Here is a 23,516-nt window from a genome sequence, read left to right as displayed (position 1 = left end):
CAGCTTCATGACGTCGACGTCATCGTTGACGACGTTACACGACGTCATGACTTGGTCGTGACTGCGCGTCGACGTTGATGCTGGCGAAGGTGACGACGTTACACGCCGTCAAGGCTTCGTCGTGACGTTGACGTTCACGATGACGTCAGGACGACGTTAACGTGACGTCATAGGGATGTTTGACGTTGCGTGGGGCGTCGACGTCAACATCGGCATCGACGACCACGTCCACGTCGTCCTCGATGTGGCGCCCGACGTCATGACCGCGTTGCAACGGAGACTTGAACCGGCTTGCTAGAACCGCGTCTCAGCTGAGACTGGGTGAAAGAAAGCACTGTAAAGGCTGGGGCGCGCGAGCGTTTTGAGACGCGGCTTGAGTCCCGCTCAACTTGCGCGTTGGCTTTGACAGTGCTTTCTTTCCCATAGTCCCAGTTCAGACGCTGCTTCTAGCAAGTCGGCCTTGATGTCGCGTAACGGCGTCGTCCTCAACGCCACGTCACGACCGCGTCACAACGGCGACTTGACGTCGCGTAACGGCGTCGTCCACAACGCGACGTCACGACCGCGTTACAACGGGTACTTCAGGTCGCCAAGTGGCGTCGTCCTAGACGCGACGCGATGTCACGACGGCCTTACGACATCATCTTGGCGTGCGTAACGGCGTTGCGAATGACATCGTGGCGTCGTCGTGTCGGGGTGCTTTGGCGTTCCCTCTGACGTCAAAATCATTAAAAAAAAAATACAGTATAGCCCCTAAGGGGCTATATTGCCCATATGACCTTCACGTGTGTCGTTGCTTGATCGCAGCGAAGGTGGCGCTGCGATCAAAGTGGCTTGGTTCTACCTGATCGCTTCCCACATTTTAAGGTACAACTCAAAGCATCAGCGGCGCCTATAGCTCGTCCCACTCGTACCGTCTAGTACACTCTAGTCTGGGATTGAGTTTGTCCGGCGTCGCTGAGTATGACGTCACGTCGGGTCCTGGACAGCTTTATTAGATTAGCTCAGTTACGGCTCATAGAAGATGCTTTCACGAGCAGTACTCTGGCTACACTGCTCGCCTCCCGTCGTTTGACGTGCCGGACAACTGCTATGGTAACTACAGTGCATACTGTGGAATTCGTGTTTCGAAGCAATGCATCTAGATGGCGTGTCAGCGTACTCCATGGAACACGCAGTTTTTAAACGAAAATTTAGATGGCGCCTCAAACGACAGGAGGCGGACTGAAGTGAGTCAAAGGGGGGCAGGGTCTCTGCGGAAGTTTCACAACTGAGCTAATTTAGTAACATAGGTCCTGGGGCATAGAGTTATTATAATGTACGCTAGAGGTTACACTGGCGCTAGTGTGCTGTCGCAAACTGAAGCAGACAGCAACCGGTCAAACATTTACTTCCGGTAATGCATTCCTATGGGAAAAAGTGAGTGCATTTTCTCCCTGCGCTCGATCATAAGAGCCAATATCCCGCATAATTTGTACGTGCTAGGTAATTTTTGAGCCAGGCAGACGAAATAATTGGTCAGCTCCGGCGTTTTTCTTTCAAATTCATTGCATAAAAAACGGTGGCAAAACGGCTTCGTACATGTATTTATGTGCACTATCGGATACTGTTAGCGCGAACACGACGTCGGCACTTTTCAGCATGGGGATATAGATGCCAAACGAACGAAGGGCGTGTGGAAAACCAAGAGAGACGGCAAGACCTACGCAGAAGGACTGGATCAGTAACTCCCTGGTCATATACAATCAAAATAAATTGAAGGCCACGTAATATATTCCGATTTTCAATCAGTACTACGCTTTGTTATTTCTGTTTTGTACGAAGATGTTTGTTGTACGTTCAAAACATCACCCGCACGCTCGCAATCTTTCAGAGCAAGTGTCTGATAAAAGCTGCCGCCATAGAAAACAATAAAAAGAGACACCCTTTCTTAGCTCACATACTTCATTCTTTGCGTCTTGAATGTTGTAACCGCTCGTAAAGATGCAAGACGGGGCCATTTGCATATAGTGACTGGACTGGCATATTAGCAATATATAAGCGTCACCAGAATGCTGGCCAACCTTTAACACACTCTATATTCCATTCGATTGTTACTTTGCTTAGAATCGTAGCTTGTTATTTACACACCTGCTGTGGAACACATGTTTTTGACTGAAATAGAGCGAAGTTAAACATCGTTCACTGATGAAGACAAATGCGCTACCTAGAGCAATTACACATTTACGGTGCTAATAAAGGTATACTTACTATTCGGTACGACCTGAATAACAAAAGTGTTCCATGTTATTTTGCGGCGAAGAGACAAAGTGCACGCGAGTTTTCCCATAGGAATGCACAGGAGCACCGCAGAAGGAGACTGGTTGCTGTCACGGAAGTCGCATAAACATTTGCGTCACGGAAGTCGCATAAACACTAGCTCCATTTGAACCTCTAGTGTACATTATAATAACTCTGTGTCCTGGGCTTTTTAAACGTCCTTGCTTTTAGTAGACCATATTCTAGAATCTAAAGTTCCACTTTGCTAACGGGCATGGATTGAGCACGCGCCAGCTGGGCCCGTTTGCCTCCTGCATGCAAAATGTGTGCTCGTGCTGGTGCTCGCGCTTGTGAGAACCGAGTCCCTTCACCTCGTGCTCACGAGCATGCACCTAACTATGGCTCACTGCTCTCCCGGCGACGACAACAAGCTGTTGTTTGCGCTGCTTTGTGATATGGGGTCTGACGAGCACGGCGTCCCTCGCCGCAAGCCCAGCTTTGCGCTCGGCTTCTTCTCCCAGCACTTCACCTCGAGGAACCTTCGCCATTGTACGCTCGGAGAGGTACACAGATTTTATACACACTTTCTGACGGACGCATTCTGAGACTCAGGTGACGGGATGGGACCATGCCTCAACTGCGGCCATCTAGCGAGCACTGCGCGAGACTCATACGCGCAAGCATAGCCTTCGAGATTTTTGGCGCGCAACGCTTTCCTCCGGCCATTTCGTTTGTCGCAAAAAACTGACATAAAAAAAAAAAAAAACTTCTCGAGAATGTTTTTGCGGTCCGGCAGCGCTACTGCAGGGTCGCTATCGCCACTATCGAGCTTGCTTGATTAGCTGCCCGGATTAAAAGGCGCTTGTTTGCCCGAATTCTAGTCGTTGCTTCTCCCCACAACAGACATTAATTTTTCAAGGAGGCGATAGATTGAAATCCGAATGTTTTCTCATTGAAAACCGGGATTGATATAATCAATGCACAAAGAATTGTTTTCAGACGAACTGCGCGTCCAATCATTTCGGGCAGTAAAGAGTGGCAATAACGAGTCTCAAGAAAGTTTCTGACCCAAAAATAAAAATTTCTTTTTGCTTCTGAGCACACGAAACGTCATGCTCATTATTCCCTCACGTATCGCTTTACTGACAGGAAGGGTGCCAGTTCGTTGGTTTCGTCATGGGCATGGGACTTAACATTACATTTTTTCTTTCGTGATATCTTTGTGTTTTTTTTTTTCTCCTTTCAGTAATTGTTTTTGCTCTTTCGTTTTTCGCGTTTCTCTCAAGTGTTCCCTCGTCTCGCCATGACTTTGCTATCGGCAGGGCTTTCCCAGCTCCTGCCCTTTCGCCGCAGTGGAAGTTTTTGCGACATTCAACACAAGCGGCTTGCCGATAGCAAAGTCATACCCTAGTCAGACGGGCTAAAGGAGTGCACTTCAACCAACGTTTACTAAAAGGGAACAGTCGATCCATGGGAAAATGCTCACGGTCACATAAAAGAACTACGTGTGCGATTTGATTTCCAGCTCGACGACATGAATCGTCATTACTCGCATGTCATCAGTGGTCATCAATCGCACGTCATCATCAACGCTAGCCAAAGATACACTCTACCAAGCACGCCATTCCCAGCAGATCCGGTGGAGTTTTTTACAATGCGCCGAGAGAACCGATCTCAGGGCGACCGCAGCGTCACTGTTTCGCCATCTATAGCGCAGCGGCACACGCTCGATAGCCGCTCGAGTTCCCGAACTGACAGCCTCTAGTAACGTTGACTTCAACCAAGTCCACTTCGTCTTTAGTGTTATTTTTGTATTGTGCCACACGGCTCCTTCCTGAGGAACACACTTGGCTTCAAGTGAGTTGAACCAACTGACTTCAATCGATTGAGTTCGGGGCCTCGATGAGAGTTTTTCAACAGTAAAACATAAGAACACAATAACCAAAAAACGTGGCGTAAAGTTTTGTTCTAAAACGAATTAGAATTTTGTGAAAGAGAGAACACAAACAAGTGTAATAGCAAAAAATAGTGGCGTTTCTTTGTACCGATATTAGCACCGGGGTGAACCGATAAGAGACGATGATCAAAGTCAGTCGCTCCAGTGCTATCTTGGTCAGCAGAGGAGGATAGAGCTTACATTTGTTCCAGCGTGCAGCTGCACGAGACAACACAATAATCATAATATAATAAGGCAGTGTCCGCGCCTTCTCGTAGACCTCCGGGAACGAAGCGGAACGCCAAAATTGGTTCTGCTTCTTGTTTATCTTGGCTTGCGATGATCCTTCAGAATCATTCGATTGGCGTAAAATGTTTAACTAATAAACGATTTTTGCGCCAATTGGATTGTTCAGATCGATCGTCGCAATCCAAGACAAAGAAGAAGCAGATGCGACCTGAATCATCATCATCACTATTATCGTCGGTCTACAGAAGTTAGGAGCAGCGCCAAATGTGCTCCCCGCCTCTCGCCGCAACGCACAAAACTTTGGCAAGAAAGAAGTTGATCAAAATTTGAAGGTTCATTCTTTCAAAGCGCGAGGGGTGCACAAGAAATATCCGTGCACGTAAGTGAAGTTCAAAGAACTGTTTTGATGCATAAAGACAAAAATATTTCCATGCTTGTCCCGTCAACCCAGACAGTATGCGCACAAAATAAATATAGATTCGTAGTAAACCTTGCATCCAGAGGTATTATCCAGCGAAACAGCGTAAAGACCGGAGCAGCGAATACAATTTCCGAATCAACAGAGATAGACTTACGTTGTCTCTGTTCTCACGATGAAAACAATGAAAATGCAAGCTTCATGCCGCACTTTCACACTTGACAGCGTGCTTTGAGGCGATTCTGTTTCTGGTTCTGCTTTGGTTATAAGCGCGTCATGCAGCGATTTTGACAAGTTTCTCGGCACGCTTTTGATGCTTGGCCGCCGAGCGTCTTGTCCGGCCGGAGCAGAGCTCGTGAAAAATCTCGTAGGCCAGGGGCTGGCAGAAAGGAAGCACTTCCAGAGCCAGCGCACCAGCTGAGCGGCACTGGAATCGCGTAGATATACGCGCCCTAGCTTTCGCAGTGTTGACGAAAAGCCAAGCTCTACACCGCGTGCACAGATTTAGGATATTATTATTAACAATAACAAAAATTTATAATAATTTTTATTGGCTCAGGAGGACCGCGGCACCGCAGAAAGAGACACTTTATTTGCACCGTAGAAAGGCCCGTACCATAGAGGCTCGCGGTGCCGCTTCTAGAGATGATGGGGATTGTGTGACGAAATAATATACAAGATGAGGACAACTTGTTGTTATGATTGTCGCAAAAACCGCTGCCAGAGTGTAAGTTCGGGGACAGTTGAGGCGAGTCTGCCAGCGAACCGACGTCACCTTGCGGGTTGTTCGATGCACTGGAACCCTGGCGTATACACACAGAATGGCTCCCTATGAGAGACGCTGTCGCCGGATGAAGCGGCTCGCTTTGAGGTCGGGGGCGCTCAGTGAAGGCGTTTCTGCGACCGAAACTCGGTTCACAGCCTGCCTGTTTAGCGCACGATCCGCACGGCGCGCGGCTGCTGATATCTGATGAGCGTTTCTCGGGAACACCTGCCGTATCGTGGCGCCAGCGTGCTGCAGCAGCACACTGCAGCAGGACGCATCGCCGGCATCGCTGTCATGTTTGAATGAATCGAGAGAATGCGTTCTTCAGGTGTGGAAACGCAATGGCACTTTTTCTCCCCGACTGCTCTCGTGTCATTTCTTTAGACTAGGGCGCGTTCTCGGATCACCCATAAATGACCCCTCTGCTGGCAGCCGGCGCTTCTAGTGACGAATCTGTTGTGCGCCCACTGACTGACGATAGCCCACGAGGAGAGCAGGTCAGGACCAGATTACGCTGCCTAGAGTTCCTCGATATGCTCCTCCGAAGGGGGAGCAGTGTTGCGCATTGGTTTTTCCGCGCCGCCACTGTTCCTCAACAACGATCATGTGAGGTGAGGAGCAACGCGTCGGTCTCGGTACAAATTCGTCTGGCGTCGTACTACGCTCGAGGACGAGAAGGAAAGAAAGAGGAGGAAAGGAGAAGGGGTGAGGAGGAAACTGGGGGAGGGCCCCCGGGAATATTGTTGGGGGAAAAAAAGAAGGGGAGTTGCGGTCGGGGAGGTCCCCCGGAGATTTTTTGTGGGTTGTGGGTTAACTACCGACCTCAGCCCTGCCATGCCCCACAGCGGTTGCCTTAGGAAACAAAAAGACCTTGGTGTGGCGCCGTAAAGTCATAGCGTGACGAAACGCTCCGGCCGCGGCCTGTACTACAACGTGCGCGCTGGCGTACACTTCTGTGGGCAGGTCAGGAATACAGTAGGTCGCGGTTCAATGAAGGTTTTAGATGGTAACGGCCTGGCAGTCTTGCGGTGCGTTTGCTCACTTCGGTGAAGGCAGCGGGCTGCAGGGGCTCGCCCAGTCGAAGAAGTACACAGCTGCCCTTCCTCGCCCCCCCCCCCCCCCCCCGGTATAGCTTCCTGTGACCGTTTCCATCGTCCTGCATGATGCTAGTATCACCATCATAAACGGCTCTGTATTTGCCCTGTCTTGCGAAGCTCGGGAGAAGCTGTGCTATACATTCCTGCTGGGCAAACAAGCGTTTGAAAGGACAGTATTAGAGATTTGCGCGCCAAGAATCTCGGAGGCCATAGCGCAAATGTCCTCGCCACATGCATATATCAGGCGGCAGGTCGAAGCAGCTGGCGAGGCTCTGTGTTAGCGCCATCGCTTCCCAATCAGTGGACACGGGATTGAATCTTGGCATTCAGGGATATTCGTTTTTAAGCGCTTGGCGAATGGATGGCGAAAGCTCTACAACGCCGAGCAACGCCATACATCGTCCTACGTAATTTTGAGTGTCTATCGCTAGAAGATATACAGGCTGTTTCAGCGAAAGCATTAAAAAATCTCTCAAAATAGGGTGTTTGAGAAAGAAAAAAATTGACACTTTCCGGGAACAATCTTCCAGCCAGGGCAAACGTCAGGAATCGTAAAAAAAAAGAAAAAAAAAAAAACAACAACAACAAAAAAAAAACGTGCTAGTCAGCTAAATAATTAAGTAAATTTACTCATTAACTTTTTTATTAGTAAAGCTAAACATATGGCCCCGAAAAGAAACTTGCTAAGCATCATCTAAAAGCAATAATTCAACTCATTTGATAAAGATGTAAAGCAAGGGCAGCATTTTACGGCTTTCTGAAAAAGAAAAAAGAAGAAAACCTCTAAGTTCGAGTGTGTTTCCAGGTTTTAGTTTTGTATCGGAGCGCATGCTAGCGCCAGTGGTCCCGCTCCCCTAGGTCGAGACGCGCAGCAGACGTACACAAGTATTTCCCTCCATTCTACGAAGGATGCGAGGCGGTGGCTTCGCGCCTCGACCACTGGGGAGCAGAACCGCTGGCGCAAAGATGCGCTCCGATAAGAAACCGAAACCTAGAAACGTCTTAATTGAGCGTTTCTTCTAAACATCGTAAAAGTGCTGCCCTCCTTATATCTTTCTAAAATGACTTGATTTTCTGGTTTTCGAATATGCTTAGCAAGTTTCTAATTTAAACCATATGTTTAGTTTCACTAATTAAAAAGTAAATTAGTAAAATTTAGGTAATTATTTGGTTAATTGGTATGTTTTTTGCTCAGTACTTTACGCCCGCTGTGGCTGGAAGTTTGCTCCCAGAAAGAGTTTCTTTTTATTTTTGTTTTTGCCAACCACCCTATTTTTAGACATTTTTTTTTAAAAAATACTTCGCTGAACACCCGGTATATTATATAACGCTATAACATTAATTAATTCATTCATTCATTCGTTTCTACTTTGCTCATGAACAGCAGATGCTTGGGCAATAATATACTATATCACTGTTGCCGATATTGACGTAAAAAATTCGGCATGAAAACTGAGATCTGCATTGGGACACCGAGCATGTGAAGTAATGCTGGATGTCCCAGGCATATGGCATTGGTGCTTTAGATTGTTCCTTGCTGTTTCGAAAACGCTTGGCACCTACCCCCCTCCCCCCATAAAAAAAACAAAAAAAAACAAACAAACAGGATTTGCTACTTTAGCTACATCTTCCCCTCCTCTTCGTCCTGTCTGTAGAACTCAGGAATTGGGTCTTTTCCACTCAGACCAAGGTCACGTGGTGTAAACATCTAAAGTTGCACTTGCTTTTTTTTTTCACTCCACGTTTTATTCGGGAAATTACAGTTGAGGGTATTGTTCCAGAAGTATATAAATTCTTACTTTTGCACTTTCAACTAGCTACGAATTGAATGTTATATCGGTATCTATACCGCATTTCTCTGTTCGTTTTCATTTTTTGCGAAGGTACACGTGGAAGGTGCCCAAAGAAGAGATTCCGGGCTCCAAAGAAAACGGCAACTGGAACGGCCTGATTGGAATGCTGGCAACGGGGGTAATGTTCGATCGATTGACCCAGTAATTGACCGCTTCAGAGCTACTGGACATGGGCAGACCCGATCAGTGTGCTATAACCGGCTACCTATCAGATCGCATCAAAACTGCTAGCCAGTATCGAAGCGGTGAACACCTTCTTTTTTGATGGGACATTTGCAAAAACAATGTGTATGGAGATTATGGGTGTCTGTCAAGTAAACATAGTATGCATCTTTTAATCCGGCATTCGGAAAAATAGAGCGCCTGAAGAAGATAAGCATTCATTAATTCTGATTTGTGATGCTGGCCCAGAAAGATGAACCCTGTTTTTCATGCAGTAAAATTTGAACAATGCCTCGCCAAAGGCTCAGGCACTACCGAGCGTTGTGAATGTAGTGCTAGTGGCTGATGTGAAATTCCAGTGTTTAAAAACTTACAAATTGTTTACTTGAAGTTTGAGGAGTTTTGGAAAATTTGTAATGAGAAAAGTATGTTTGTTTTTGTCTCGAAACTCCACTCATCTACTACACGCACTCGCGGGCTATTCTGACCTTCATTTTCAAATAGAAAAGTTTAGAAAATCGTTTATAACGTTTGGGTCAGATAACATTAGGTACCAAAACTTAGGCACTTCAAAGCGCTAGGGTTGTATTTGGCACAATTTTTCCTTTGCTACAACACGTAGCGTAGCTTTGGGTGCAATGAAAAATCGCTGTTTAGTGTTTTTGTGATGCAACAAAACGCATTGCAGCAACACTACAAAGGAGTGAATACATAGTTCTTGTGTATGATAATACAATGAGCCCCATTTGGCCGTTCTTTGGTTGTTAGTGACTATAGAGTCATCGAGACAACTATCAGACGCAAGAATGAATTAAGACATCAGAACGCCCCCTTAACAGGAAGCGGACCTCGGGGCATATGGATTCTCAGTCACAAAGGAGCGCTCGGAGGTCGTCAACTTCACATCGGCATACGACGAGTCGCCGTACAAGATTCTCGTCCCAAAGCCTCGAGCAAACTACAAGTACCTTTTCCTCGACCCCTTCACGTGGGACGTAAGTATCTTCTACCGCTGGTCCACACTCATATTAATAAATGTTTGTGGGGCGATCAACTGATGACTCGCAGACAAGTCAGGATTTGTTTTTGTACGTGAAAGGAATGGCGTGCTCATTTGTTTAGTTTAGCCTGTACAGTAGTTGTTCATGTCGGGAGAGTTTGACGGTGTTCTGAAGCCCCTAGTCAAATCAACCAATTGTTTAGAAAAGAAAAATTGAGGGAGAATTTTTGTTGGTAGGGGAATAAATAATGCAGGCCAGGTGGTGTAAGCTGCCTTCCTCTTCCCTTCATCTATTCATTCATGCGGTAATTGTGCAGCAGTAGCAATGCAGAAAGAAGTCTGTGCTCCCCGATATGGTAAACATCAAACCGCGGATACCATTCTGTGCTACTATGAATATGGCAATATCTTTCTATTGACATTCATGTAATTTAGAGAAAGCACAACTGTGCAAGGATTACAAGTTTTCTGTTCAGCGTCGTGTACTGTTGTATGCGTCCGTGTTTTGTGAGAACTAATCGCCATTACAATTTGAAGTGTGGCGTATAGCAGTAGTGCTAACGGTACCTCGTATTGTTCGAAACTCTCCCGTATGTTCTCATATTTAGTATTATCATGTCTCCCGCAGACTTGGGTTGCTGTGCTTGTATCGCTCGTGCTGATTGGTCCTATCCTCTGGGGGATTCACTGTGCCAGTCCCTTCTACGACTACCATGGTCTCCGCGATAACAAGGGACTTTTTCTTCTCCAAAACTGCGAGTGGTACTGCTTTGGTGCAATCATCCAACAAGGTACATACACTCTTACATATATCAGAGCAATAACTTAGTGAATAACCTGACGACTCACGTGGAGCGTGGGCGATGATCCAGCCGATAAGCGTCGTGAACCGATATTAAGTAATGGCTATAGTGCTCCGTGATATCGGCACATACTAATCAACCCCGAAATTGAAGCCCATTCTAGGTTTCATTAAAATCTGAGAAAACCGAAAAACCCCGAATTGCAACTATCCTTGTAAAGTAAAATGTTTCAGAAGAAACAAATTGTCAGTTTTATTTTGTGTTTACCCGGAACAAAACACGCGCTCAACTCTCTCTCTCTCTCTTTTTTTTTTTTTTGTCATCACATCTTTTATTTTGTTTCTCATCAGTATCGGAACGTGTTCAAGTATCCACGATCGCTAGGTTGGATATTTGAGAAAAAACGTTGAGAAAGTGATGTAAAGGAAAAGAGGAACGCATTCTAGCAACACACGTACCGCGGCTCTGCCCTCTTTGACGCCTCTACGCCATCGCCTGTCAGCGGTTTGAGCGACGTCCAGAGCCAACCCCCGGCAAGCGGAAGGCGCTATAGGCAGTCCCCGAGGCGTCCTATACGCGCGGAAACCGGGGTAGGGCTTACTATAGAATGCGGGAAGCAGTTTCTGCGTTTAGTGAAACGACGGCAACCAATCTTGCGTGTCGCTGACCGTCGCATCTGTTCTAGTATAGGTAAAAGTATTGAGAAATAATAAAAACCGAATGGGCGTTGTTAAAACAAACCGATTTTTTGTGTCATTTTGAAAAAAAAAACATTTAAGAGTTAATTAGAAAGAAAGTGATTTCAATATTCCGGGGATTGCGGGACGCGCGCTGCGCGCCTTCTTTAAAGCAATATGCCGGAGCAAGCAAGAATCGAGCAGTTGACTGCTGCTCATGAAGAGCAGCCGTGAACCAACGTTTGACGGTCCAGGCGCGTAATGAAGGCGCGGAAGCAAGCAGCTTGTTCCGCTGAACCCAAAGAACCTGCGGTTGACATAACTTAACCTGAGACAGGGAAGAAACGAGGGGTCAACACACCGCGTCTCGGAAAATATCTGTGTTCAGAGGCGTGCCTTTCTTTTCCTTCCCTGTCTCAAGTCAAGGTATGTCCGCATTTCGCGAGCTCGCCTGCGCGCTTACCTTTCTTGCAGACCTCCAGTGTATTCTAACTGCACACTGCAACTACTTTTATCTTGTCTCGGATGCCTAAGTAAAAAAAAAAATTCCGCTTCGTTTTTTTTTTTTTTATATTATTGTCCAGCTGCATTTAATCTTGTCCCGAATATGGTAGGCCTTCGTGCATATTAATTAATATGTTACGAAATACGAAATAAAATCTAGAGGTAGCATGCTTCAAAACGCGTTCAAATGATAGATGAATGTTTGACATAACATCTGTGATTTAAGAATGGCCGAGTGTTTACGTTGCGCTATGGAAGCCAGTATTCATTTTTACTTATGAGAATGAAATATTTTAACCCGTGTTTTCACATCGTTTTACTTTGTCAAGTTACGGTTTTGCATTTAAAAAGTAAAGTAATTTCAAAATTAAACAAGCTGAGCAAGATAACATAAACCGCGATAGTGTACGTAAAACAAACGATACATACACCGAAAGGTCTCAAACACAGCTGACATTTTTATTTTCTAAAAAGTGCTTAACACCGTGACAAAAAGTAAGAGAGAGACAGAGAGAGAGAGAGAAACCAAGACCAGCTCCGCAACGTTTTGAGGGGTCCTGACACATTTCCCAATGCTTACAGCAAGAAGCACACCTGACCGATGTACAGTAATAATGCAGAACATAAAAATAAAATAGAGCAGGAGGTAATAATGGGACACTTAATGCAACAGGGGAAATGAAACAATGAATAAAATGGCAATATCCCTTGTTTAATCAGCACTCAGAAGGAGGTCTTTACGGGACTACAAATGGTCTAAATTATTTCTCGGCCCTTTGCAGGGGCAAGCCAGATGACCTTTGTCGGTTTGGCAACTAAACCCGCAAGCCTTCTCGGCCACTGTCCCACGCATTTCATGCCTTCTGCACATAAAATGCAAAGGCTATCGACGTCCATTAGACCGCGAGGCGCTCAACACATATCTGAATGCGGTACCACCTGTTTCGGAACGAAGCACATGAACTACCCGTGGACCGGTCCACCAAGTTCCTCGATCTCACACTGGAATTTAAAAATATGCAGATATGCTGAAAATATGAACCAATGTCGTGCAAAGGATTTATTTCGCTTGCGTCTGGACGTTCCAAAACTATTAAACGAAGTGTTTCCGGCATTGCTCTTGTATTGGCTTTAAAGAAATATTGTCACCAGAATAATGGGGAAAGTTTTGAAAACAAATTTTTCTGTCATGTGATTCTGGGTGTCCGATTGGTTTCCTGGTATGCGTATCTGAAACCATATGCACCAAACCTTAACGAAACTCAGCTGACACAGATGAAGGAGAGAAGACAGGAACTCAGAAAGAAAATCTCAGCAGTACCATACATTCATGGCATAATACAAAAATTAAATGAAAGAAGCCGCGAGGCAGGACATTAAGGTCGTGTGCCCTGCTCCGAACAAGGAGTATTCTATGTGCTGCAAAGTATACTTCTACATCAATCAGGAGAAAATGTACATTTCTTACAAGGCACAATATGGCCTGGTTGACACAGAGGTTATTTATGACATTCCCATGTCACGTGCCAAATGTGTCATCGGTCAAACTGGCAGGCGCGTAAATGATAGGACAAGAGAGCACGCAGCATCTGTCAAGGGAACTGCAGCACGTCATTGCTGCACCTGTAAATGCAGTGCTATGTTCAGCAGCATCACCATCCTTGTAAGAAGCAGAAGCCCCTATGCACGGGAAATGCTTGAAACTATGGCCATCAAATAAAGCAACATGCGTCAGCGTGCCTTCCATCAAGCTCAACAATAAAAGAAATATTTGCGGTGTTTTACGTCCCGCTGTAATGTGGGTCGTTTCAAACTAAATTGTATCTATATATCAAAATGAAGAAGAAACATAGGCAGGTATCCAAGGCACGTGGAGAATATGAAGCATTAAGCCATAGCTTGTAGTCCAACGATATCTGTTTCTTTTTGTATCTCTGTACTTTCGCGTTTTTTCTCGTAACTTGAAGGTGGCCCTATCCACGGTGACTATGTGATGAACTGTGCAAGGTGTCAGAGCTGAAGAGTCTGCATAGATTATGGACGGACATGACTGTGGAGCAGGAAGCGAAGTGTGCACTTGACGGCTTCCACTTGGATGGCTTCAATGACGGCAAGGGAACCGACGGGTCCTTGGTGGTCGGGACCGCAGTCGTGGTGGCGAGAGGCTCCCCTTCGCCGGTGGCGTCCGTGCTAGGCGTCACCGTGGCGAGGGCGGTGAGGGGCTCCCTGAAGGTGTCCTTGGCGGGCAGGACCACCGTCGTGGCAACGGACTCCTTGATGCCGGCGACATTCCTAATGGGTAGGGCTGCCATCCGTCCTGAACCGGGACTCAAGGCGTTGCCTCAAAGCCTTTCCCCTGTCCAATACGCCGACCGAAAGGTTGGCAGGAGCCAGCTTCTCGCCATCCGAAGCTGACCCCCGAGCTCGGCTCAGATCGAACCATCCAAGCTCGGTTCAGGGTTGGAATCTGACTTTTGTTTTGGCTCACTCGGTGCAAGAAAGACGTTGTGCAGTACTGCACGTGCCATTATAAATGTGTTGCTGGCTATTGGCGGATGCTAATGCAGAGTCCGGTGCCTTTGCAGACACCGGAATCCGTTTTTCAACAGCCCACTGCAGTGCTCCATGAACGGACCTGACCGAGGAATGCGCCTCATTTTACCGACAGAAAGCAATGGAGGTCGCGGGGATCCCAGGGACAGGGGTGTTGCACCAAGGCTCCAAGCCGTAACTGTAGACACATGCGCATTTAAAAAACAAAACCTATTATAATCTGTGCTGTTTGAAATAAACGGCAAGAAAGCAGCGAAAAGAGTTGTTTGCAAATTTGTGTTTTCCTGGCACTACGCTTCTTCGGATAGTATTTAAGAAGACGTTTAAAAGGTATAGACACGGGGTTTGCACAGTTGTTAATGTTTGGTATAGAGCACCTTTTGTGTGGTACAGTGGTTTTCCAGTGGTACACAGCCCCCATATGCAAGAGGAATGAATTTAGTATGCTCACCAAGTAGGAGCCTGCCGTCGGTCTACCAGCCGCCCTTGCTTGATGTTTATTTCTTCATTAATTTCAGATACTATTAGTCCCGTGTCTAGGACTCTTATAGGAGTAGAAAAGGAACCCATCAAACAAAATATGCAGGGGTAAAACAACAAAGTCCCTTGCATTCGTACATACATATCCAAATTTCAGGAAGCGCGCTCATTGTAGGAAACAATTCTTCAGGTTGACTGCAAAACACAACACTTTCGGGCAGGGCGTTCCACTCGCGTATTGTGTGTGAAAAAAACAAAAAAAAAAACAACTAATTTTTAAGTCGCTTTTTACAGTATCTGTGTTGTTGTAGGTGTCGACTGTGGTTATTTCTTGAAATTCTGTACTGGTGAGGTGTAACATATCATGCTGTGTCGATATAAAGAAGATCAATAAGAACCATATAAAGAAGTTTTAGACGCTTAGTTTTCCTCCTGCTGGTAAGCGACAGTAGACCGGCTTGAGAACAAAGCTCTGTGGGGGACTGAAGTCGGTGGTATCTAAAAAATATAAAGCGCACAGCCGCGGAGGCAAGATAAGCGCTACACAAAGGAGTCGTGCACCGACCCAGGGTACCGTGGCTTTATGCATACTGTAAAAACCATCATGTTCGCGAGTCTTTAATTTTCGCAAATTTCGTGAACTGAAAATTCGCGAAATTTAAGGGCACACGAAAATTTCGGTCCTTAGTTTCAATGCAGGCGTCTGGAATTGGCGGAATTTAGTGGCCGCGATTATGTCCTCTGTTACCGATTCGCGAAGAATAGGGGCCGCGAAAATAAAGGGTTGTACAGTATTACCCTGTATTCAGCGTCACGCATCTGGCAGTGTGAAAGAAATACCGACATGAATTTACCTGAATACTCTACTCATCGATTACCAAAGCAGTCTTGATTCCAGAACCTTTCACACACCTTCATGAACGCAAGATATGAAGACAAGCAACCACTACCTTCAAACAAACATAATGTGGCGGGCGGAAGGAAGCACGTGTTAAATTGACTCCATCTCCGCGTGGTGAATGATGTTGATTAGGGCGAAGCTTTGGTGGTGCTGATGATACTGATTTTTTGAGCATTTAACCGCAGCGCCCTCTCGTCTATGAACGTTGAGCCAATGAATGCAAAGTTTAACGCGATTATATACGCATTTGACCGCAGCGCCCTTTACTGTATAGACGTTGAGCGGCTACATGCAACGTTTTATCCATGATACCCCCAGCTCTTGAGTTACTACCACATCTCAGAACCCCCTACTCGTCCCACAGTCTTGGCTGAGTGGTTAAGGCGATGGACTAGAAATCCATTGGGGTCTCCCCGCACAGGTTCGAATCCTGTCAACTGCGCAAACATTTTTTTTTTCTTTTTTTAAGAAGACAGATGGGATGGCAATCGATGTGAGCACGGACGCCGGACAAGGCTAGACCCTAAGGAGCTTCGCCCCTAAAAGTGATGCCATGCTACGTTGAGCACACGCCCGTGCAGTCGGAGCAGACAAACCTTAGCAGCTCGCACCTCTCATTTATAAAATGCCATGTCCACGCCGTACCGGCGTTAGGCTGCATTCACACTGACATTCGAACCGCAACCACGAAGCGGATCCGCTCGTTTTCATCATCAGCTGCGTGTGGATCTGTATTGCATATTTAAGCAGCCGCGTTCACAACCGCTTTTCGGATGCGGTTGAGTGGCCGCTGTATTCCTTTTCAACACATTTGAAACGGATTTTGAGTACGTAGCACGATCGTACTTACCACCGTAACGATGAGAGCGTAGAAATGCTTGCGGCACAGTACACCGCCTTCGTGACGGTGGGATTGTTCCTGGACGGGCCGACGATGGCGATCATCGTCCCGTTCCCGCAACCTATGACGCCCGGTATCCTTCCGATCAGCCTGAGGCCCCTCTCCACGTCGTACCTCTCGCTCACAGCCGCGCCGGACCTCGAGACGACGCACGATGGCGACGGACACGACGCGGACAGAGACGCCGACTGTCTTCACTCCCACGCTACGTGCTGGTGGCTGGCCATTTAACTCTGGAAGCACCATGTGGCGTAGAAACGAAGTGCACACAACACTTTGAGCTCTACAGTCATGAACGTCCACGAGCTTCGTTCCGCAGTATCTTCACCTCCTGTTTCTCGCGCCAACGTTGCCTCGCGCTGCGTCGCACAACCACCGCACCTTATTCTTTGGCAGGCAATGTTTGCAAAAGATCTCCTCCGGCAGCTCGAATGCATCGCGGTGCTGCCGCTAAGTCTTCCCGGCGAAAACAATAACGCAATGAGCTGAAAAGTGGCATAATAGCCCGACGACGACACCTTTTGGAAAATATGACTAAGGAAAGACGCCTGCTTTGGAGCTGGTACCTTTACAAGCGTAGTCGGTACTAAACGAAACGTCACGATCATGTCACGTCCTGCAAGGGCGCAGTTTCTGGCTTAACCGACTCCGCTTCATTTTTGTAGGGAAATTACGTAACCTTGGCCTTCAACCAACCAGACGTGAAAGCGTCGTTTCCGTGACCTTTTAAAATTAACATGTAGGATTTCCAGCCTAGCCATCCTGGTAACGACCACGTTCCGGGATGTTGGGGAATACTACGCCCGCTTTCTCCAAGCCCCGATAAACACCAAGTTTTTTGTCCGAATCTGTGAGCGAAAAACACACCCGGATTTGAATAAAATTAAACACCGAGACAGGGAACAGTAATAATGGCTTAGGTGAGTGACACGGTTTCCGTCCATTCACTAGGTGGCATCCATCTCCCGGAGGCCATCTCCGGCAGGATCTTGGTGGGCTTCTGGTGGCTGTTCGTCATCGTCACCTTGACCACATACAGCGGCAACCTGGTGGCCGACCTCACCTTCCCAAAAATACGGAATCCCGTAGACAGTGTCGAAAACCTGGTGGCGCATCGCGGCTACATGCGCTGGGGAGCCTTCAAGGGACAGGCTGTTTTCGAGCTTCTCAAGGTGCGCCATCTTGTGCAGCATGAACCGAGGCTGCCGGCCGCGAGATATGACCGCCGCGCGTACTTCCGTAAAAAGTGCCTTCTATTTTATCCTAGCTTGGAGCAAGGAGAAACGGAGCGGTCAAAAGTGGACGGCCCGAAAGTTGCTTGACATTTTCGTGCTCTCCTTTTCCTTCGTCGTTAATTGTTTTACCTCAATCTCGGGGTTAATAACACCGTGTTTAACCTTTAGAAGATTGTCTGTCTTAACCTAATAAGTGGTTTCGTTATGTCGGCGAACAGTGTTGGTCGTTTGTTTGCCTAGTAGGACCCATAATGCAGGTAAGCTTGAGATAGACCGGATTCTCAGAGATTAGCGTAGCTGGCCAGAACGGCAGAAGGGCTATAAAGCATTTCGATTTTGTGGCCGCTTACTGTGCTGTGCCCGGTGGAGGGCGTGTACACAAGTAGCGCTTCACGTGCGCGCCGTGTTGTTTCAGAGTCAGGAGCAGGGTCCGCTCAAGGTTCTTTCTGATCGGATGAACGTGTTCGAGCCGAACCACGAGATGTGGGTACTGGACCAAGTGAGGCTGGGCTACATGGCGCTTATCGGCAGCGAGGTCAACATGTTCCACTACCTCGGGAGGGAACTCAACAGAACTGGAGAATGTGACTTTGCTGTGGCCCGGGGCGAGGTCATCCGAGACGTCAAGTCGCTCGCCGTCGCTCCAAACTTCGCCTTCCTCGAAAGGCTGAACAACGAGTAAGGCCTATTTTATATACAGGGTGTTTCATTTGAATTCCAACAGATTCTTCTTGTTTTTAATAATGAATGATAGTTAGACGAGTTCTGTCTGCATCATGCATTTATCAGACTCGGCGGACATTAGACGAGGGAATAATCGTTACGGTGAGTTACCTAATTAACTAAAAGTTCTTAATTAACAGTTATATTATTGGCTTTAGAGGTCATGTTTGACTTGCACTTTTTCACGGCAATTACTATCAGAGGCGAAATCAATTTTTAAAAAAAGTTACGAAACGGTAATTCATTAATAAATATTAATCGATCAATTGTGTCTCGTTTTTTCGCCCCATTTAAAACACTGTGCTTAAAAAGAGCGTCGTCGTCACCGTCAATCATGTCGTCACCATCTCGGTCCTTGGCGGGTGTGCCCACAACAAAAATGACCACATGACTTAAACGACTACGTCACTCTTCCAAGCGCCATGATTGGGCGGGGATTGATAGGTTCTTTTTGTGCGAAATATTTAGATGCGGCGGAAAAAACGCTGAATTTGATCGATTAATATTTAAAGAACCATTATATTTTTTGCAAATCATTTAAGTGGATCTTGGCTCTAATAGTAATTGCCGTAAATACTGCAATAGACTTTTTCCGAAAATGGAAACGCCCCATCGCTGCGAAATGCCACGCAGGGCACTCTGGGAACTATAGTTGTCCGCTCAGATTCGGTTTCGACTGAGCAGCTTCTGTTCGTGCTCACGCCGTGACCGAATGTCCTGCATACCGGATATTGTGTGTGCGTATGCAAACTTAGTAGGACGTGGCTTAGTCACCTAACCCCACGATTGTACCTTTGAGCTCAATTTCAATAATCCTGTAGTACCGGTGAACAACAATTGAAATTTGGTTACTTTGAGTCCTACCCGTATTTTGTTTGCCAAATGTCCGCTTCTTGTTACTTGATTGAGCGAAAAACAAGCCGTATTTTCACAGGAGTCTCAAAGTTGTGCCCAACATTCCAGCATGAACTTTTAAACAAACACAATAAATTCGACCTCACTACTGCACAAAAGTTGCTATGATGTCTTCCTCGTGTCATCATATCTCTCACACTCAAATTTGATGTTGATTGGAAATTAAGTTTCCGCAAACACTGAGATCGGCTATCTACGACGGAGGCTCCAACAAGCGTCCCCGAATCCTCACTAAGCCTTTTTGGATGAGTTTTACCGACGCCCAAGATCTGTGTGCGAACAATTGGTTTGAAATTGACTCGGCATACTCAGTCAGGTATAAATAAAAGATAATACAAATCTTATGGCCATTAGCAACCGTCAAATGCGGATAGGATCCTTCAGCTTCGCTCACCCCATAGGGGTACACGCCCTTATACGTGCCGTCCGGCGAACGGTACAACATTCTTCATGGAAATAATTGACTGTTGCTTTCTTAAAAACTGTTTCTATGAACGAATGTGCCAATGAGACCGCAAGATAACTTTATGCGCATATGCGATAATAAATTGATAGAGTGCAAGCAGACTTCACTTCGCGCAGTGTTGCGGGTCAGTACAGATAAGAGATAAGAACTGTGCTTGATTTAAGCTTCTAAATGACGTCTCCGAGTATTACCTCGCGTACTCTGACGTATTAAGACGAACTGCAATTTCAAAAAGATAATTTTGTCAATGAACACACAAAACAAGTAACAAACTTCCTGACCAGCAACACTAGTGTAAAGGTGCGAGCTCGGTGTACACACATATTGGTTGTGACAGCGTGTCGAATCGTACACCAGCAAAATCCACGAGCTTCGCAACGTCTAAATTCTGAGCACTGGCTCGTCCAGATACCTCGAAATGCTAACAGAAAGGCTCGAGTACAAAAATACAACAAACATGTGTGAAGACAAACTTTGCGTTTAGTTTGGGCTTGTGCTGCAGTTTCGAAGTCTGTCCGTTGGGTTAGTTTAGAGACCGAAACCGACGCGCTCGAGACCAGAAAACATGAGAAAATGGCTCTTAATAATCCACGCTCTGTGTATGATTTCTTGTCGACGTGTCGTTTGAAACCGAAACCATACCCCTCTCCTCTTTGGTCAACTAGTTCCCAGAGTGCAACGCGTGCAGTGTTGCATGCAGGGATTTATGAAAGTAGTCTATTCCAACATGAGCCCTACAACCAATAACTAAAAAGTTAATTAGTCAACGCTTATTCCCTGATCTAATGTACGCCGCACCTGATGAATCCATGATGTAGACGGCACTCGTCTAACTCTCACCCGCGTTTTTAAAAACACCTGCTCGAATTACATGTCATATATTTTGGCAGCTTTGCTCTCCATTCACTCTTTGAAGACAGGGTGTCCCCGGTAGCGTGACAAGCGTAATGTATAAATGTGACAGATTAGCGTACAACACTCAACAAACACGCGTCTGTTGTCAGGCTAGGAATACTCAAGTCAGAAATTTTATCTGTGAAAAGTTAGCCAACACAACTTAATTATTCCGAAAAATTTAAATGACAAGATATATTCGTGTAATTCTTCCGAGTTTAGCTGCATACCTCCTCAAAATCTAGGAGCTGGCGCGCCCATGGCCATCCCAGTGTTTGATGTCAGTTATACTGATGACCGTCGTGTGAGCAGTACCAACTGGCAATCGTGGTCAGTACGGTGTTCATAACCCATTGAAGGCCGGACCATGACGGGCGACCGCCTCCTCGCAGGCTGAAACGGCTTGTCGAATCAGGCCTGGTGATGCGCTGGAAAAAAAAGTACTGGCCCCAGGACAACGAGTGCACGGTGGAATCCAAGCCACAGGCCGGCGACATCCGCAAGATCACTTTGCGCCACATGACCGGCTCCTTTTGGGTGCTGGGAGTAGGCTTTTTCTCCTCCTTCGCGGCCCTCTTCGTCGAATTTGTGCGCCGGAAGAGAGAACTGACGGCGCCGCCGACCCACAAGCCCCCGACAGTCATCCACACCAAGAGCCCCTTCTTCACAAGAACCGAATACTCGGGCAAGGACACGCTGACCACGGACCGCTTCGCCACCGACTACGGAGGCCGGGGACCGAGGGACAACGCGGGCTTCGCCTTCAGTCCGCCCAACAGCCCGTTCCGCTATAACGGCTACCCCAACAACCGAAGTGACCTGATCCCGTACAACTACCCAGCACGGCGGTACTAAGCAACGTCCGAACCCCGCTGAATCCGAGGGCCACGGCTGCAGCCCAGACAGCACTATTTTCACTTTGTAGGCCTGTAGATGTTTGCAGTGTCCTCATCACACGATGACACTTTAAATGAGATTGGTAAAGAGAGGGGGGAGGGATCAGTGATCTGAGAGGCAATATGTTGACGTTCTTGAAAACTTTGAGTCAGGCAAGTAGACGATGGACAGCGCTGGAAATGGATGGACAGCGCTGGCAATGTCTCGAAGACAGCATACATATTTCAGGTCTAACATTCAAAAGAGTATTTATAAAGCTAAGGAGCATCCTTGTGTGAAAAGTGAAAGAGAACGCTTCAGATGACCCATAGACCCATATATTGTTCAAAGATAAGTTAAAGAACGCTCTTTACTTAGGCACATACAGAGTTGGCACAGGGAAGGCTTACAGTTTGCAGACGGCATAACTGAAAGCATGTCTTCACGAAGAAAGAAATGAACTTTGGAAGTGAAATTAAGCTCTCTGTGTTGCAATACATGCGTCAGTGATCCGACTATCGATTCCGATAGTTCAAGCTTGTCCGTCGAGCAACTGCCGTTTAAGGTTGCGCTTTCACAGCTGAGATTTTTCAAAAGGTTTTTGGTTTAGTTTTTAAAAACAAAAACAAAAAAGAGGAATGAATTGCTCTGTAAAATTATTGAAGTTTTAGTGAGCTTGTCGGGGCAACGTATCATAAGTCAGTAAGAAAAAATTAACTGAGATAAGGAGAATCTTAAAAATTGCAACGAGCCAAGTGTCTTTTTCTTAAAAACGTACAATTTGCGTATTTTCCAGGCCATGGACTTTACATGCTTGAAAGTTTTCGGCTGTGCAGACTATCTACCCGTGCAGACTCTATTTGGTTTTTCAAGATGGTCCAGTATGACGAGACATGACGGATTTTGTGAAGAAAAATGTAGGTTATTTATGTATAATACAAGGTTCTTTGCGATTTAAGAAAGCAGATGTTTGTCAAGGTGTGCCGTGTAGGAGAAGCTTTTCGTGTCGACTAAGCACCAGGTTTGGACTATGCACGGCGTGCGGACTATCTAAGCAAAAACGTTTTTTCGGCATAAATTGTCCCCTGCGAACTACACACGGGTGCGAACTATAGCCCAGAAAATACGAGGCCAGTTTTCCCATAAATGTAATGACCCCATAGCGCTATGCTGTTTAAAATACAAAATACTAAGTCCTAGTATTTTTATAAACTCTTTTTAAATGAAAATTTTTGCGAAAGTCTATTTCGCATTTAAAATATTCGAAAACTACATTTATAAGACATGTAGCATGGTGCCGGAAAATGGCATCGTGAAATTTATGTGGAAATAATTTTTAATCGTTAGTATATCTTAGAAATAAAATCACCATTTTAAATTACAAATTTTCTTGGAGAAGCGTCAAATTTATGTGCACCTTCATTAATTTTTTTTTTTTCATACACGAGAACGCAGAGGCGTCTATAGCGTAAGCCAGATGTTAGTGTTGAGTCTGAAGGCCCGTTCACACTCTTGCGACCGAGTACGACCGAGAGAGACCAGACCGGTTTTTAAGCCTCTTGCGATCTCTTAGGACCAGCTCCGCTGCATCGCATCCGGTCTTAAGAAGTCGCAAAAGGCTTAAAAACCGGTCTGGTCTTTCTCGGTCGTACTCGGTCGCAAGAGTGTGAACGGCGCTTGAGTATGAAACGCACAGGTGTTCATTTTGGGTTCAGTAAAAATACGTAGCTACTGGGGACATGTGCTGTGTGCTACCCTTCCATTCTATCTCGAGAGTATCTCGAGAACTGTCAAGGCTACTCCGTGCTTACGCTTGACGAAACTTTAGAGTCATTGAAGTGACGAATT

General features: G+C 46.3%; 1 protein-coding gene across 1 annotated transcript in view; it reads left to right on the top strand.

The window, feature by feature from the left end:
• The window catches only part of LOC8030656 (ionotropic receptor 93a), a 41,992-nt gene extending 18,888 nt beyond the window's left edge, over window positions 1-23,104 (top strand). Inside the window, exons 6-11 of the mRNA XM_042287125.1 lie at window positions 8,609-8,696; window positions 9,580-9,735; window positions 10,369-10,531; window positions 17,511-17,731; window positions 18,210-18,472; window positions 21,185-23,104. Of these exons, the coding sequence (XP_042143059.1) occupies window positions 8,609-8,696; window positions 9,580-9,735; window positions 10,369-10,531; window positions 17,511-17,731; window positions 18,210-18,472; window positions 21,185-21,647 (1,354 nt within the window). The 3' untranslated portion in view covers window positions 21,648-23,104. The remainder of the gene's footprint in view (window positions 1-8,608; window positions 8,697-9,579; window positions 9,736-10,368; window positions 10,532-17,510; window positions 17,732-18,209; window positions 18,473-21,184) is intronic.
• The last annotated feature ends 412 nt before the right edge of the window (window positions 23,105-23,516 follow it).

This window comes from Ixodes scapularis, unplaced genomic scaffold (genome assembly GCF_016920785.2).
Source record: "Ixodes scapularis isolate PalLabHiFi unplaced genomic scaffold, ASM1692078v2 PGA_scaffold9__187_contigs__length_104089568, whole genome shotgun sequence".
Taxonomy (NCBI): domain Eukaryota; kingdom Metazoa; phylum Arthropoda; class Arachnida; order Ixodida; family Ixodidae; genus Ixodes; species Ixodes scapularis.
The sequence above is the reverse complement of the archived record's forward strand: the minus strand, read 5'-3'. Positions and strand labels throughout refer to the sequence as shown.